The sequence below is a fragment of the Danio rerio genome, chromosome 6, assembly GCF_049306965.1.
Source record: "Danio rerio strain Tuebingen ecotype United States chromosome 6, GRCz12tu, whole genome shotgun sequence".
NCBI classification, from domain to species: domain Eukaryota; kingdom Metazoa; phylum Chordata; class Actinopteri; order Cypriniformes; family Danionidae; genus Danio; species Danio rerio.
Window position 1 is genome coordinate 40,229,822 of NC_133181.1, and position 18,014 is coordinate 40,247,835.

General features: G+C 35.8%; 1 protein-coding gene across 1 annotated transcript in view; it reads left to right on the top strand.

The window, feature by feature from the left end:
• The window catches only part of cyfip1 (cytoplasmic FMR1 interacting protein 1), a 75,291-nt gene that overhangs the window by 16,372 nt on the left and 40,905 nt on the right, over nt 1-18,014 (top strand). Inside the window, 9 exon segments of the mRNA NM_212759.1 lie at nt 341-418; nt 526-627; nt 704-885; nt 3,528-3,624; nt 3,886-4,014; nt 5,132-5,236; nt 5,390-5,481; nt 8,639-8,756; nt 13,061-13,183. Coding sequence (NP_997924.1) covers nt 341-418; nt 526-627; nt 704-885; nt 3,528-3,624; nt 3,886-4,014; nt 5,132-5,236; nt 5,390-5,481; nt 8,639-8,756; nt 13,061-13,183 — 1,026 coding nt within the window.

Here is an 18,014-nt window from a genome sequence, read left to right on the forward strand (position 1 = left end):
ATATTTATACAAGGTTATCTTACTGTCAAAATCTTTTACTGGCCCATGCCTAGCTGCAAAACCAGAATATCATGGAATTTTGTTAATCTTTTGGATAAATAAATAAGTAGGATTATCACTGTATATAATTATAATTACTTATATTTGTGCTGATAATTGATAATTATGCATAATTATTTGAATAGCTTAATTGAAAAATTGACAATATTAAACGTTTTTTCATTCAGTTTTTTTTTATGTGGCTTTATTTTGCACATCTTGTATGTAAAAGAAGTCTGTGTGCATTCAGTTGCATAAACGCGTATAAGTGTAATGATGAACTGTTTGCTGTGCATTACAGAATGACATGTTAGAAGAAGGTCAGCAGTATGCTGTGATGCTGTACACGTGGAGGTGCTGTTCGAGAGCTATTCCTCAGGTAATTTAGTAAATCCCAAAGCATTTTACATTCAAACTCAAGACCACCATCATCACCAACAACCAGTCTATAGTTTTGATCCTCCTCATCATCTGTTCCTGTCACAGGTGAAGTGTAATGAACAACCCAACAGAGTGGAGATCTACGAGAAGACTGTGGAGGTGCTCGAACCCGAAGTCAACAAACTAATGAACTTCATGTACTTTCAGGTAAAGCCTAACACTATTTCCTGCATCAGAATACTGGATATTATAATGTGCATTAATACTTCTGCTTCTCTTTCAGAGGACAGCAATAGATCGCTTTTGTGGTGAAGTGCGTCGTCTCTGTCATGCAGAGCGGAGGAAAGACTTTGTGTCTGAAGCTTATCTGCTCACTCTGGGAAAGTTTATCAACATGTTTGCGGTGCTGGATGAACTTAAGAACATGAAGTGCAGCGTCAAAAATGACCACTCCGCCTACAAGAGGTAAACCACGCACTGCTTTCTGCATTTAGTTCTGTCTCTAATAAGAGGATTCCTCTAGATGGCAGTCATGTTACATCTGGATATTAAAGCAAACATGTTTTAGGTGCTCTGTTGACATTAAATAAACATGCAGAACTATGAAATAATTATGGTGTATTAGTGACATACTGCATTTAGTTTTGTCTATAATAAGGGATTCCTCTACATCTGTTTTTGTAAAGCAAACTCACATTTTGGCTGCTCTGTTGACATTAAATAAACATGCAGATCTAAGAAATAATTATGATATATATCAACATACTACTACTACAAAAAATTTGGTGGCAGTTTTTTGTATTTTAGTTAAATAGTATGTTTATTCACTTTGTATACTTTATGATGGATTAAACTGTTCTAAATAAGCAATAATTAAGTTTAAATGTGTCATGGTTATCGCACAAATATTAAGCAGCATAACCTGTTTTCATTAGTGGTGAGTGGTTTTTTTCATACAGTTTTCTCTAGGATCATGTAAACAAATGTACAAAAGCACGCACATCACTTTTAACTGGGTGCTCAGCCAAAGCGCAAACAGTGCAAAATATATATTTACAAAGGCGGCAACACCAAAACTCCAAAAATACAAATTTCTTAAATAAAAAAAGGCTGACACAAAGCGTGAAGCGTTTCGAGCACACGGCTCTTCATCAGACAGTGTTCATCACAGTAAGGTGCTCCTTTTTGTACACTTCCAGATTGCATGATCTCCTATTTTCTGAAAACAAGAAAAAACAAACAAACAAAAAATACATTTATAAATTATACAATTGGATATTCAAAGCGAAAATACAGAAACAAGCCATAATATTACATCACAAATTAAAAAACAGAATATAACAAGGAAAAACGAAATAATAATACAACAAATATAGCTAAAAACTGTCCAAAACAACTAATTAAACATTAAAGAATTATTAACGAAAAGAAGGAATGTCACACTCCTTATTTAAACCTCTTGGAGACAATGTGTCTAGAGTGAAGATCCAAAAGATCCCCCCCACCCCCCACCATGGACACTTCACAACTTCAATCCCTATGTATTGTAGAGTGGACTCTCAAAACTGAGAAGTGCTGCGCAACAGGACTTCTAGGATCATGATGTCGAATAGCACATCGATGTTCAGAAACGCAAATTTTAAAGGCTATGTAAATTATTCAATTGAATAATTCTTAAGGATTTTTGAATGTTTAAGTAGGTGTTTTGGGTAAAGTTTTTTTTTTTGGCTATATTTTGTTGAATTATTATGTTGTTTTTCCTTGTTATATTCTGTTATATTATATTATATCTGTTATATTATATATTATATTCTGTTATTATATATTACATAGTTTGTGATGTAATATTATGGATTTTTTTCTGTATTTTCGTTTAGAATTTCTAAGTTGTATAATTTAATTTAGAAATTTATTATAAATTATTTTATTTATAATTTATATAATTTATAAATCTGTATTTTTTGGTTTTGAGATCATAGTAGGAGATCATGTGATCCGGAAGTGTGCAAAAAGGAGCACCTTACTGTGATGAACACAGAACGATCTTGTGGCATTGAAAACAATAACTACAGTTATTGTTATAGTGCCTAAAACGTATATACAATACTAAACAGGTATTTTAAAATGTAATAAGAGTTAATAGCAGGTTATCGTTGAGTAGGTTACTATTTAGACAACACTGTTAGATTTTAAAAAACATGTATATATTTTGGAAACACAATTTCAAACAAAGCCAGTGTTGCATCTCAAAGCAACACTGTGGTGTTTTGTTCATGAATGAATCTATTTTTGTACTAATCCATGGAGTCATTGATTTAGTGATTCATTCACAGCGATGGTCACCTGAAACAAACCTACCACTTATAAACAATTATTTTAATGAATTAATGAATGAGCCACTCATTAGCACAGGGACTTGCCAATGATGGTTTAAGTGTAATTTTTTACATCGCAGGCCTAAACCAACTATGGTACCATAACAGAAACATATTTATATACAAAAACCGCCTTTTTACAATTGTTAAAAATAATCCCAAAAAATTGAGATGTAATATATCGTATATATCACACAGCCCTTCTCTGCTCATATGTTGCACAGAAGAGTCCTGAGTGTCTTAAACTGTCATCATGTCCCTAAAGATACTAGAGTTTTGTACTCTCTGCTTTTTCAGTGTTTGTGTGAGTTGCTGTATTTAAGTTTATTTTAGGTTTGCCCACCCGCTGAACACACTTCATAAAATGTCAAATTTGTCAACCACTCTTCCAGCTTTCCACCTCCTGTCATCTAACACTTTTCACATCACTCTCTCTTGCTGTCTTTTTATGTCCTCATGGCTGTCATTTCTAAATTCTGTTTACATCTTTCCTGATTTATTATTTTTTTGCTGAAGGCCAGTAGGTTTTATTTTGTTCTGTTAACATTTCCATCTCCCTACTGCAAAAAAAAGGAACATATATGCATCTTACAATTTTTTGATGTTGGTTTTCTTGCAGATAAATAATGCTTTTTTTTCCTGAAAGCTTAACATTTGTAGAATTGGCCTTATTGTAGTGTGTTCTGCCTCAGTCTTTCTTGTTTTGCATATATTTTCCTCTCTGTCCATCAGAGCTGCTCAATTCCTGAGGAAAATGTCAGAGCCGTCATCAATTCAGGAATCCCAAAACCTATCTATGTTTCTGGCCAACCACAATAAGATCACTCAGGTATTGCACTGTCTCCTTATTGCAGAGAAAATAATGTGAATATAAAGTATTGTGACAAACAAATAGTGTTGACTTGATTTGCGTTCATTACATTTGCTTAATTGTTATACAGTAGCATAGAGCTGTTATTAAACACTGACATTTGCTAAACTGACTCCCAGTCCCTTGATAGAGCAATGTAATAAATGCAAATACTTGCTATATTGCTTGAGACGTGTTCTGTTTATGAGTTTCTGATATTAACAGGCATTTCTCTTTCAGTCCCTGCAGCAGCAGCTTGAAGTGATTAACGGATACGATGAGCTGTTGGCAGACATTGTTAACCTGTGTGTGGATTACTATGAAAACAAGATGTACCTCACCCCTAGTGAGAAACACATGCTACTCAAAGTAAGCTTGAACTCGCTGACATTTTACACACTGTCCTATGGAGCATACTGTGCACACTTTTTTCCTGTATAATGTAAATAACTTAATCTATTTTCTAATTAAAGTTTCTACTTTCCTCAAACATTAAACATGTTCATTTAATGTTTTGGAAGATTTTTTAATGTAATTTTGAAAGTCTGTTCTGAAAAAAAAGATAATAACAGAAATATGGTTTAATGTTATTGTAATTTAAAACAGCAGTTTTTTATTATTATTATTAAAATGGTTGCATTAAATGCTGTGACCATATAGGGGGGATTTTATTCAGCAGCATTAATTCACTCTTCAGTGTCATATGATCCCTCAGAGCATACGAATATGGCTTCTAATTTTCTGATTTGGTGCTCGGGAAACATTTCTTATTAGCTGTAAAATAGTTGTTTTTCCTTTTTTTGTGGAAACTTTACTTTTTAAAAACTTGTAATAAATAGAAGCTTCTTTTTAAAATCTTTTTATTACACTTTTACAGATATAGCAAAGTAATTTTACAGAGAAATTCAAATATATTATTCCAACCCTTACCCTCTAAACAAGTTGAAATTACATTTATCTAAGAGAGAAAAGAAGAAAAAATAAACATACTATAAATAAATTACAAAAAAACTGCACAGAATACACATATATCTTGATAACCCAATATTACAAACATTAATCCTCAATTGTTTATATAAATAGAAGCTAAAAGAAGAACAGCTAAATAAAAATAAAGTATTTACCTCACAACATACAGATGTATTTACTGTCACGTTGATTTGATTTAATTAAAAAAATGTAATTATTAATTTTTAATGTCCAAATGATAGTATAAATTCTTAATACAAAAAGTGTTTTATTTTTAATCTTTTTAAAAATCATTGAATTTCTAGTTTCTATGTTTTGGCTGATATTTCTTGGTGGCAATCAAAATGTTCAGTATCAATATTTCTGCCTTGTCATCTTTCAAACGGTCACTTTTCCCAAGTAGATTGAAAATGTTAAATCTTTTTCTATTTTGAACTTTAAAAATCATTATATAAACGCATTAATTCATTTTCTTTATAGTTTTTCCCACATAGTTTGCTGTGTCTGTGTTTTGTAGGTAATGGGCTTTGGTCTCTATCTCATGGATGGAAGTAACAGCAACATCTACAAACTGGAAGCTAAGAAGAGAATCAACCTCACAAAGATCGACAAGTTCTTTAAGGTTTGTGTGTGTGCGTGGGCATGTGCGCACCGTTCACAGTGTTAATGGAAATAAATAAAATGCATATTAGTTTAGCTGTAAAGTGGTCCGTCTCATCTGCAGTTGCTTGAGGTGGATTTTGAAGTTGTTTAACATTCTGCTCTACCACTACAGCAATTGCAGGTAGTGCCTCTGTTTGGTGACATGCAGATTGAATTGGCTCGCTATATCAAAACCAGCGCTCACTACGAGGAAAACAAGTCTAGGTGAGTGTCCTAAAGGCTTAGATTGTCCAACAAAAGGAAAGTTCTGTCTTTTCTTTATTTAACACTTGTTCTAAACATGCTTGGTTTTCTTCCTTCTGTTAAAGAAAAAAGAAGATATTTTAGAGAATATTAGAAACTAGTTGCTGTTGACATTTATTATATTATTACTACAATGGATGTCAATGTCAATGACCAACATTCTTTAAAATGTATTTTTTTGTGTTTAAGAGAAAAAACACTTAAAAAGAATTGGAACCAGTTTGAGAATAAACCCTAAAGTACATTTTCATTTTTGGGTGAAAAATAACTACATTTTCCAGCAATCAAATAGTTTTTACCTGTTGAAGAATCGGTCACTCTAGGTTGACACACAAGACTTTGTATATTAGAGAAGACCATCCCATATGCTCTATCTGTAAAAGCATCTTAAGTATGAAGCATGCTTTGTTAGATTGTGTTGGTTTTAATCCTGTGAGGAAGTTATTGTGTTCAGTGCATTTGTTTGAAGAGATTTTTACCAGTGTTATCCAAATACAGTTTTAAAGTTTTTAGCAAAAACTAATTGTAAATATATTATAACTAATTGTAAATATAATCTATGTCGCTAGTATACATTCTCTCACCATGAAAATAGCCATAGAAGCTGGCATCAATCAATCCCTCTCTAATTAAGGGAGTAGACATTAATCGAAAATTGATCTCTTCTGATTTCATAATCCATAATCTCTCTTAAGATATTTTAAGAAACTACAAGCTGGTCTTTTCCAAGACTTTGCAATGCAAAAGAAATTGAGAACGCAAATCAAGAAAGTATTCTGTATTGCTTTTTTTGTAATGAAAGAACAAGAAGTACATTTAAATTTGACAATGTTTAAAGAGGACCTATTATGCTTCTTTTTACAAGGTGTACCCTAGAGTGTTAATCTGAAGTTTCAACTCAAAATGCCCCAAAAATTTTGTTTTAGAACTCTTTGAAACTGCCCTTTAAAGGGCCATGAAACCCCCTCGTTTCAGCAGGGTGTTTTCACACCTCTACTTTGGAAAAAGTCAGAAAAGTGGGCGTGTCCAGCTGTGTTTAGGGGGGAGTGTCGGAGGAACTAAAGTGGGAGGGTGTGGGAGTGTCTATTTGGGCACGCGCGGGTTTCAGTCAAAATACACACACATGAGAAAATGGTGTTTAACCTACATGGACATCTGTAGTCGAATTATTTGCCAAATTATTAAATGTTGGACTTTAACTGCAGTTTGGCTCTTTCATTCAGGGAATTCATTCATGCCCCTCGCGACAAACGCAATATTTGATTCGAGGATCTGCTCTAAGCGTGTATTTTTCATGCAATGTTTGATACCGCACGGCAAATGAGAGAAAAAAAAACTCCGCAATAGCCGGAAACTTAGATGCACACGGCAGGTATCGTCAGAAAGCCGCGTGTGTTATTCCGGTCACAAAATGCGGTGCAAACAAGTTTGCACTCAGTGCAATAGTTAACTTAATTCGATACGAACAAACTGAATAAACAAAGAGCACTGGTCGCTCACTTACCAAATCTGTAGAGACAGGACAATCACAAGCAACTAGAGCCGCGTCTTTATGAGGAGAAGACTACAAGCAAATCCGGATTTCAGCATTTGCAGATGAGAACAGCTCTCAGGTAAACAATGTTCCTCCTTAGACACGTAAGTTATTGTTGTCGAGCGTCGCGTACACTGTTAATCCACACGTGAGTCTGAGCTCTCACAGAGAGAAAAGGAACACGAAACTTAATGGCAGCAAACTATAAAAGCAACACTTCACGCTTGTTTTGCCAACACAACGTGGCGTCTCTGTGGTGTAAACAGTGACACTAATGAATATTAATGAAGTTGCACAATAGAGCTCGCTGATTGGTTTGAACCAAGCCTTACTCATGCATTAATGTATCACACTGTAAGACGTAATAAGACTCACTCTGGCACAGACGCCCAGTCTGCACGCTGGAATACAACGCTATTATGTCATGACCGTGACGCAGCTTCAAAAATTCGTTTCAAACAGGAAGTACGAATTTGCTTGAAATAACGCAAAAACAACCAATTTACACTTTTTAGTGAAATATAGGTGTCCTAATAGTGTTTTTAGCAGTGTGGGACACATATACGACTGTCAACAGCTCAAAAAATGTGTTTTGGTGTTTTGTGACCCTTTAAGGCTTTGATCCTAATCTTGCCATTTTGGTGACTGTCGCTTTAATATTTTGGTTTTGGGGGTCTTTAATAACAGGCTGATATGCTTGCAATGTCAAAAAACACTTTCATTGTCTTAAAATAGGCATTTATTTTTGCCTAATTATTCCAACGACCCCATATAAGTTGTTCAGAGATTCATTTGTCCCAAATTCTTCCTTTGCGTGAGGCTAATCTGCGCTGACTGGTCTGATGAGCCAGTCTGTTGTGATTGGTCCACTGCGTTTAGTGCAAGACATTAGGAAACACTCAGCACAGTTATGAAGTACTCGGAGCACAGAGTGTGTGAGGCCAATGCAGGAATGCATTAAAGCAATGTAGTTACACACCAGCATTTCTCTATTCTTAAACACAACCCCAAGTAATATCAACAACACACATTCAGTATTAATTCACAAGTGGCAAAAGTTGAACTATTTTGAAAAAATGGCTGTGCAGTGTGTGAGGGACACTTTTTTACTTCAGCTGACGATGGCCATAGCAACAAACAGCAGGAGATAGTGAGTACAAAACACATTTAAATCAGTAAAAGCAGAAGCATGCGCTGCTTTTTCAACATGGTCTTGGACAATATGTGAATAACCCTATAAAGATTTAACCTGAGTGATGCAGTACGTTTTCATGTCACGATCAATCCCACGATTCCACGAAAGGCTTGTTTATGTTTTACCAGAACCAGCACTTCATATTTGGCGATGTCTGGTATTGATGTCGATGCATGCAGGCAAAAGATCCAAACAGAGGTTGAATCCTCGATTGTACTCTTCAAAACACAATTTTCTCATTAGAAGCTGCTTATTTTCACACACTATTGCTGCACAACTGTGTTTAAACCCTTTATAAAAGTGTTTTGTTTTGTACAATAGGATCCCTGAAAATCTTTACTAGAAACCGTTCATGTTTTTGTAATTGTCTGTCCTCTTCTGTTCTGTAGGTGGTCATGCACGTCAGCAGGCAGTAGCCCACAGTACAATGTCTGCGAACAGATGATTCAAATCCGGGAGGATCACATGCGCTTCATTTCTGAATTGGCTCGATACAGCAACAGTGAGGTGAGCACTTTTTAAAAGAAGAAAACATTTTGCTCGCTCTCTTTTTAAACAGATGCAGCACAGGCTCTTCAGTCATAGTGCTCTGACTCATAATGCCATGACGGTGGTGGAAGATGAAATGTCTGTTACCTAATCTGCCAAATCATTTGCTCTTTCTAAACATAAGATCTCCGATGAAGCAGAAGAGTGGTTCTTCGATTCAGACCCTGGTAAACACAAATGAGTTCAGTATCTCATAAAGTTGTTTCTGGAAAATAAAAATATAAAAATATTTTAAATTATGAATTAATTTTAGGTCAGTAATAAGATTTATAACAAATATATCTTACTTCTTTGGACATAAGCTCCAAATGAGTTGTGTCTGTTATTGGCAAAATAAAATAATCATTAAAAATACAAATAAAGTAATGGATACTACATTGTAAAACATACAGAGTTAAACATAATTCATTCATGTTGTCCCAACACAAATCGATTAAATTAACTTAACAAATTTAAGTAGATTAAACATTTAACAGTTAATGTCGAGTTCAGACTGCACGATTTTCAAAGTAGTCGTGTCACAGATGTTTTCACACTGCATGACTATCTGGGGTAGCGTTTCATTGCTGTTTCGTTTACACTGCAAGATGGATCGGCAACAGGGGGTTTCACACTGCATGACTTTACAATAGGAAGAATCGCTGGCAACTTTGTCTCGATCCACAAACTATGTCTCACAACCAAACACACGAGAACTGACATGGAAACAATGTGAGGTCACGTAGTATCTTTTGATATTTTCTACATAATTAGAAAGAAGTCTTTAGTGGGGTAGAAAATGTACTTTTTTTGCTCACCAGGGGCCTCATGTATCAACGCTGCGTACGCACAAAAACTTTGCATACGCCAGGTTTCACGCTCAGAATCACTCACGTTTGGATTTACTAACAATGAACTGAACGTGGGAATGTGCGCAGCTTCATGGCAGCTTTATGGCTGGCGTACGCACATTTTTTGTGCGTGTCTGTTTTATTTCCATTGGCGACTCCTAGAGGCAGTTGTGTTAAATTCCTCTCTACAAAGTGTCTGAGCCTTGCAATGACAGCTGTATGAGACAGGTTCATCTAGCAGGTATGTAAGGTTTCCATACCATACAGTTGATCAGCTAAAAATTAAAGCACAATTTGCAGCAGTCGCCTGTTTTCCCAATGTAATCTGAGCGATCTACCGCACGCACATCTGAAGATGAATTTGCATGCGTGAATCAGAAACATTTCCATTCAATAAATGTGCAAATAAAATATGATGCACAAACTTATTGATAATTCCTACTTGTCTTTCTCGTGATAAATAGTGGGCAAAATCTGATATGTAGCGGGGAAAAAAAGAAGAAAGAGTTCATCAGACGCTGGATTCGAGCCGAGTTTATGCTAGAACGTGTCAATACATGATCACATGCATCTTACGAGGTGCGCCACTGAGACTACTAGGGGTATTGCAACATTTTACAGATATAAACCACACTATATCTTTTTTTAATGCACTCAGTGCGATGTTCAGACCCAGCTGTGTTAACCGCATCAGCTAAACTCTCCCACTCTATTTTTTTCTTTTGTTGTTAATTCCGGAAAACAAATGACACCAAATAACACCGCTTTTCTCCGGTCTACCTCCGAAAGCAGCACCTCCATTTCACATTCTGTTCAAAGTTTCTCTTTTTTCTTGATTTTGCCATTGCTTTTTCGTTGGGTTTTGCCATTAGCATAGTCATTAGCATATTCATACGGGGGAGGAGGCAGGGAGGGGTTTTGTGCTCGTGCATGTTGCGCTCAGTTTCACGTTCATTCGGATGTACAAAAGAATATGCGTGAGATTCGGCAAAGCTGTAAATGTGCGTACGCAGAAAAAAATTCAGATGTATGAAACACTGCGTACGCACATTTACAGCTTTGTGCTTTCGCAATGTGTTAGTAAGATTTCCACGCAAGTCTTCGTACCTGAGGTCCCTGGCCTTTGCTCACAAGGGAATTAGCAACTTCTCAACTTTTTTTTCGACCCATTTGTGACATTGCTTAAATGACATGTCAAACAGACACGAGTGCTTCTGTCAAATTTACACTAGTTTTTCCTTCATTTCCTGGGTCCAGATTAACTGAAAAAAAGCAATTTTAACTTCTTCCCCAAACTTAAATCATGCAGTCTGAACTCTGCATAAGTTGTCTCCAAAAATCTCAAGAATTGTCATTTCAGCTCATAAATGAGTAGATTGAAGAAGCAACTTTTTTGAGTTATATGTTGATACAAAGTGTTGCTCACATTTGATATTTTAATAGTAGTACTGTAGTAGTGTCAAATGGACTATTGATGGCACTTAATAAAACATGAAAAGATGTATATTATATTTTTCTGATTTTGCCTCCCCTTAAATGTATTCCTTCAGCAAGGATGCAGTAAGTTGGGAATTGTCAAAATCTCAGACAATTGGTCTCATTTTGACAAAATGTACACAATGGGCCCCTCATGTATTGCAACGTAACTTGCTTTTTTTTCAAAGTACATTGGTTCAAAATGGACCTGAGTTTTAAACTTATTTTTTTTTTTACCTTGAATAATTGATATCAAAAAGCAGTTGCTCTACAATAGTGCAGACTGGATCAGGGGCTAAATCTGAGCACACTGTATCCCACTTCATGCATTAAACATTAAACAGTTTTTTTAAATTATTATTATTAATTATTTTCTTTTGAACCTTCCACAAAGATGTTTTATCAGCACTGTTGTCAACTGTTTTAAGCATTGATAATAATGAGAAAAATATTTCTTGATTAGATTTCGACCAGCACATTCTAATGTTTTACAAGTGAAACCTGGAAAATTCAGCCTTGCCATCAAAGAAAGGAAAGTATACTTATTAGAACTCTGATTCACCTTGAACTGAAAATGCTTCAGCATAATGGATTCTGAAAAATAAAGTTCCACTTTATCATAGGTGGACTTTACTAGGCTGCAATGTACTTGCTTGAAACATTAAATACAATGTACGTACTGTGTTCATAATGAACACTTCTGCTTCCCTTGAGGTGAGATACGGGTAGCCTTAGTGACTGGTTTAGTGATATGGGTAGGTTTATGTGTAAAAATTTAATTACAGATGTAATCACATGTAGGTATTCATTCATTCATTCATTCATTCATTCATTCATTCATTCATTTTCCTTTGCCACTGAAACGAACCACCAACTTATCCAGCACATGTTTTGCTCAGCGAATGCCCTTCCAGGTGCAACACAGTACTGAGAAGCATCCATACACACTCATTCATATACATACTCTACGGCCAGTTTAGTTTATTTAATTCACCTATGTCAGATGTCTTTCGACTTTGGGGGAAACCAGAGCACCTGGAAAAAACCTACACCAACACGGGAAGAACATGCAAACTCCACACAAAAACGCCAACTGACCCAGCTGAGACTCGAACCAGAGACCTTCTTACTATGAGGCTACAGTGCTAACCACTGAGCCACCTTGTCACTCTATGCAGGTATTTTATCGATCATAAATACAATGTAAAAGCACAATAATTTCAGTGTAATTACATATTAGTTATGGCTTATATTAGTTATGGTTATATTAGTTATGGCTTACTATAAAGGGTGACCAGATGTCTTTCTGTAATCATTCAGCTTAATGAAAATCAAAAGTTTGTGTCTTATTAGGTTTTAGCTCATATATGAGTATTTAACATGAATATTTATTAGCTGTGGGAGGCCGAGCAGCTCTCGCTTCATACATGATTCCCTTTTTCCACGGGTGAAATGCTTCCAAGACTCGTTCTCCGCAAGTTTGCATTCACAGCCACTGGGGTCAATATTTCTGCAGATGAATATGGAAATGTGCAGGGAGGACGTCAGCCTGGGATTGAATCAAGACACGGCAGGAGGCTATAATGAGAAGGTATTGGCAGCCACAGGACAACTGGGCTCCGCTATCAGTGACAGCAGCTCAGTGAAAAGGAGAAACGGGGCTGAATTAGTTTGTTCAGTGCACCGCTCTCTGGTTGTCAGATGTCAAGGGTTTTGACACAGTGCTTGCGTCTTTTGCTGTCAGGAACTGTTGAAACAAGTGCAGAGATACTGAGCATTGGCATTTCCTCCTCTGTTTACTCATTTTGGATGCATTGGCTTCTATGTCGGGGCTCCTGGTGTTTTGCCATTAGCTTTTCTGCGTTTCATTAATTTACTCATTTACTCATTTAATGATGCTGGTTGTGTTAGGTGTTATGTCATGTTGTTTACTAGCTCTTTTCCTCATTTTGTCAGGTGGTGACTGGCTCTGGGCGTCAGGACGCTCAGAAGACGGACTCTGAGTACAGGAAGTTGTTTGATCTGGCTCTGCAGGGCCTGCAGCTGCTCTCTCAGTGGAGCGCTCAGATCATGGAAGTGGTGAGTGGACTTGTCGCGCACTCATATTTATGCATGTGATCACAAACCAGGGGAAAATTGATCTCCAACTTTTGAGCTGTGATGATTATGTAGGGTTATACATGAATTAATTTTTGGTTTAATGTTGTTAAAATGTGCAAATCTGTCCACATTGAAAATATGAAAATATTATTTTTGTATTTATTTGTTCGTTTGTTTTGTTTGCATTCATTTAGTTTTTAAAGTCCTATATCATACATTTTAGATATACTAAATGAAGATATGTAAAAATAGTATTTCTTTAAGATGACTATCTAATTCTGACACAAAGGTCAGATTTACTTAAAGGGCACCTATGATAAAAATCAACTTTAATAAGCTGTTTGAACAGAACTGTGTGTAGGTATAGTGTGTCCACTATCTCATTGGAGTAATATAAACCCAACAAGTCTCTTTTTAAAAATTTCCTGACGTTAAAATAAGATCCAAATCTCAAAGTTTGAGGGCCACTGCAAGTGACATAGGTGTGTTGTTTTCCTCGCCCAGCAAATTGATTGACAGGCGCCATGTTTCTATAATAACATGCATACACACGTCCATTAGGGCTGTAACGATACACCAAACCCACGATTCGGTTCGTATAACGATTTTTGACCCACGATTCGGTTCGTATCACGATTTTTTATTTTTTTTTTGTGGGGTGGGGAAAAAAAAGATTGTTAAAACTTTTTTTATTAAATAACATTTGAAAAATCTTTATAAACTAAACATCAAAGAACAATATTACCTATGCAAATTATTAACAATATAAATAGCCATATATAAAATAAATAAATAGCCAAGGCTATATCACTTTTGTTTTCTTTGTAACAAAATACTGTTGAAAAACCAAACAGAACTAAAATCCATTGTGTAGATGGTTCAAGCATGTTGAAAATTCTTTTTCAATCAAGTTCTCTTATATAGAAAAAGTAAATTAAATAGCTACTAGGGATGCTCATTTCGTTAATTTTGCTAACCGACAAACGCTGCTCATTAAGTTATTAATGGTTAACTGGTCAGATTACTATTAATTTTATATTAAACAAATTGACCTGTCTATTTTGTGTCTGACACATTAAATATTGCATTTTAAAATACTGATTTATTTTTATTTGTTATATTAATAATAGAACATAACAACGGAGCATCTTCACGCAACTGCAGTATTTAGCACAGAAGAGCAGAATAATCTAAATAAAATAAATAAAACAAATAGGACTGCTCTAAATTATTTTCACTTAAATAATTAATTTATATTACAAAACGAAAATACTGACTGATTCTTTTTAGTAACCGGCATAGGCTTTTTTTTCCAATCATATGTTTTTTTCTTCCGTCAAATAAAAATCGCAGACTTCCTCAAATTGCTTGCGCCACGGAAAATATGCATTTATTTAATGCCCCGCTGTTATTATTATAATCACAAAACCCTTTTACATTTTTAATAGAAATCATTATTTTAAAGAATATGTCCTGATATAGCCTATGGTTTCCTCTCTCTCCCTCGCGGCTCAAGTGCGCGCACTGCGTGATGAAAAGACAACAACAACACGCGCGCATATGTTGACTTTTTGTAAACAGTTTTGGTGTTAAAATATGATATTGCATTAATGTGCAAACATGCTTTATAAGCTTTAAAATAAAAAGTAAAGCCTATTTGTTGCGTTTATTACGCAGATCCAGGTCAACATAAGCGCTGCAGCATCAACACGTCTGTATCAAACAGCAATATTCTTCTTCCATTTTGCTTCTTTGGAAAATGTGTCTGTAGGCACGGGTTATATGTTATCGTCCCGCAAAATAAGTATGTCTTGCAGTTAAACAAGGGGCCGAATACAAGGCGCACTTCACTGCCTTTATGTTGACAAGGAGGAAAAAAAAAAGAGGCGCGGTCCTCTCATGAAACGACTGAATCAGCTGGGTATCGATTGTGCAAAAGTGTTGCTGTCTGTGTTGTTGTAATTGTAATATTTAATAATATTGTGATATTCATGATTTGTACATTCATACAGCTCTGGATAACTTAAAACAGCGATTAGACCATCAGAGCGGTGTTAATGCGTCCTGAAGTAAAGCGAAACGGCTAACTCCAGCAAGATAAAGTGATTATATACAGAGCCATATACCTTTATCTATAAATAAAGTATAGCTATAGAAACTGTGTTCATCTTAACTGAAAGCTTCGTCGTGTTTTCTGACCTCACGCTTCGCGCACCTGTCAGTCAGCACTCTCAAAGGTTCAAACAGAAAGCGCACAGCACGGTTACAGAAAAGTTTGCGCTGTTACCTGACATCTGGTGAACGCCCATCCCTCTCTGCGCAGCCACATTAACAGTGTGAGCAAATCAACCTATATGCGCTGAAAATCCGGTCGCTTTGACAGCATTGGCAATGTTTCTGGCGTTGTCGGTTGTCAAGCGGGGTTAAGTTGGTTTTGTTTTTGATATTCCTGACACATTCAGATGGTCCCTTACTAAGAGCTCCGTGCGAGCTCTCCCGGCTAAATATTGCAAGGGCTTAAACGGAGCAGTGCTCGTATGTCGAACGGAAAAAAAGTGATAATTAGCTCAACTTTTGCAGGCACGCGTGACGTTATTGAAAAGGTAGTCACGTGGTGTGTCGCGATTCTCCCTTATCACACCGCGACACAGGATCGTAGATCTGAGTGTCGCGATTTCGATTTCATATCGTGTATCGTTACAGCCCTAACGTCCGTAGAACATTTTTTGTTGTGATTTAAGTAATATGTTTTGAAACAAAAAATTAAAACAGAGCATGTTTGTAGTAAAGACAGTAAAATCAATATGTCATTCTTAACCGCTATAATCACCATGGTGTCAGTAAATGCTAATACGTGTTTGTCTGTGTGAATAGCAAACGGCATTTGTGTGTGACTCATCATTTCAGAAAAGCTTTAATAAACTCCACCACAAATGCATTAAATAAACTTACTTTGTATTTTTGATTAATGAGCTGTATTTCAGTTTCATGCGTCTGTCTCTATCACTGACTGCTGTTTATCTGATGTATAATGGTTACAAATGAATTTATAACTGTATAAAATGATCAAATATGAAATGATAAAACAAATGATATGAATTGTACCCAGCTTAAATGTAAAATTAGACTTACTAGAGGTAGAAGAAGAGACACAGGGGGAGGGGGAGAAAGACAAAGAGAGCAGGCCTAGAAGTTAGCCTGATTGCAGTAGAGTCAGAGACTCCAGAGGAGGAGAGGAGCAGAGCAGGAAAGCTCAAAGACAGAAAAGACAGGCCAGGAAAAGAGACAGAGCAGAATTTTACACCTATTTTATATCTTTCTTGACTAAAGCCGAAATGCTGAGACATTCTAACTGACCAATCAGCATGTGACCACATCGTAAAACCCCCAAAGTCCACATACCAGGCCCTGATCTTATCAGTATCAGCCTGTGGAGTCAGTATGGACTTTCTTGAGACATAATGACATGTTTTGTCATATAAACAAATGCAAATGATAATTTAGGCTCTTACATTACACATGATAAGCAGACACGCACATGGGAATGGTGGGCAGAGAGAAGCAGCTTATTTGCATTTAAAGCCACAGGCTACTAAACAGCGGCAATGTACTCAGACACCAAAATGGGCAGATTCTGGAGGCTATAATAAATAATCTGATGGGTATTTTGAGCTGAAACTTTAGACACATGCTGGATACACCAAAGACTTATCTTACATCTGGTAAAAAAGGTGCCCTTTAAATAAGTTTTGTTTGTTTGGACAACTCAAGTCTGAACAGTGTTGTCAAAAAGTATATTAGAACACAAAGTTTCCATTTTTATTTTTAATTTGACACTAGGTAAACACTGGTGATTAATATATTAATAAAAAAATTCAATTCATGTTTATCTATATAGCGCTTTTACAATGTAGATTATGTCAAAGCAGCTGAACATAGAAGTTCTAGTTAAATGAAACTGTCAGTCTAGAAAATTTAATTGAAACTGTCAGAACAGAACTCAGTACAGAAGTAGTCGAATTGAATCGAATCAGATTACTTTTATTATAACATCACCAGCAGCTAGTGCGCTATGAGCGAAAAGCTTAAGTGCAGGCTCCAGACAGTGCAAAATATAGTAACATACAGTACATTTGAGACAATATACATGATACAAATATACATAATACAGTGCACAATACAATACCATACTTTTAGGACAATATACGTTTCAATATAGTGGAGTCAGTCTGTCTAAAGAATGCTCCATATTCACAGCTGAAGTCCGTGCTTTACTCTTAGCTTTGTTGTATATAGAAAATGTCCAGCAGAAGAACTCCATTATGTTACAGACTCTAAATCATGCGTCCAAGTGATGGAACCTACAAAGAATGATCATCCTTTGATTGATAATATTTTGACCAAAGTTCACCATCTACAAAATCAGTTTTATCACATCATTTTTTGCTGGGTTGCAATACATATCGGGCTTTCAGGAAATGAGCGAGCTGATGCAGATGCTAAAGATGCTTTGAAGCAAATGGTGAACAAATGCCAAATTCCTCCATCAGATATGAGATCTTTTATCAACGTTTACATTTTAAATAAGTGGCAAGAGGAGCAGGATGCATTGGAAAATAATAAATTACATGAAATCCAACCTGAAATCTCAAACAGACTTTTAAGACATTTTAAGACTAGATTTGATCAAGTGATTTTTACCAGATGTCGTATTGGACATACAAGATTTACTCACGCCTTTTTACTTAAAGATGAAGACCCCACACGATGTTTGTTCTGCACAACTCCATTTACTGTAAAACACATTTTA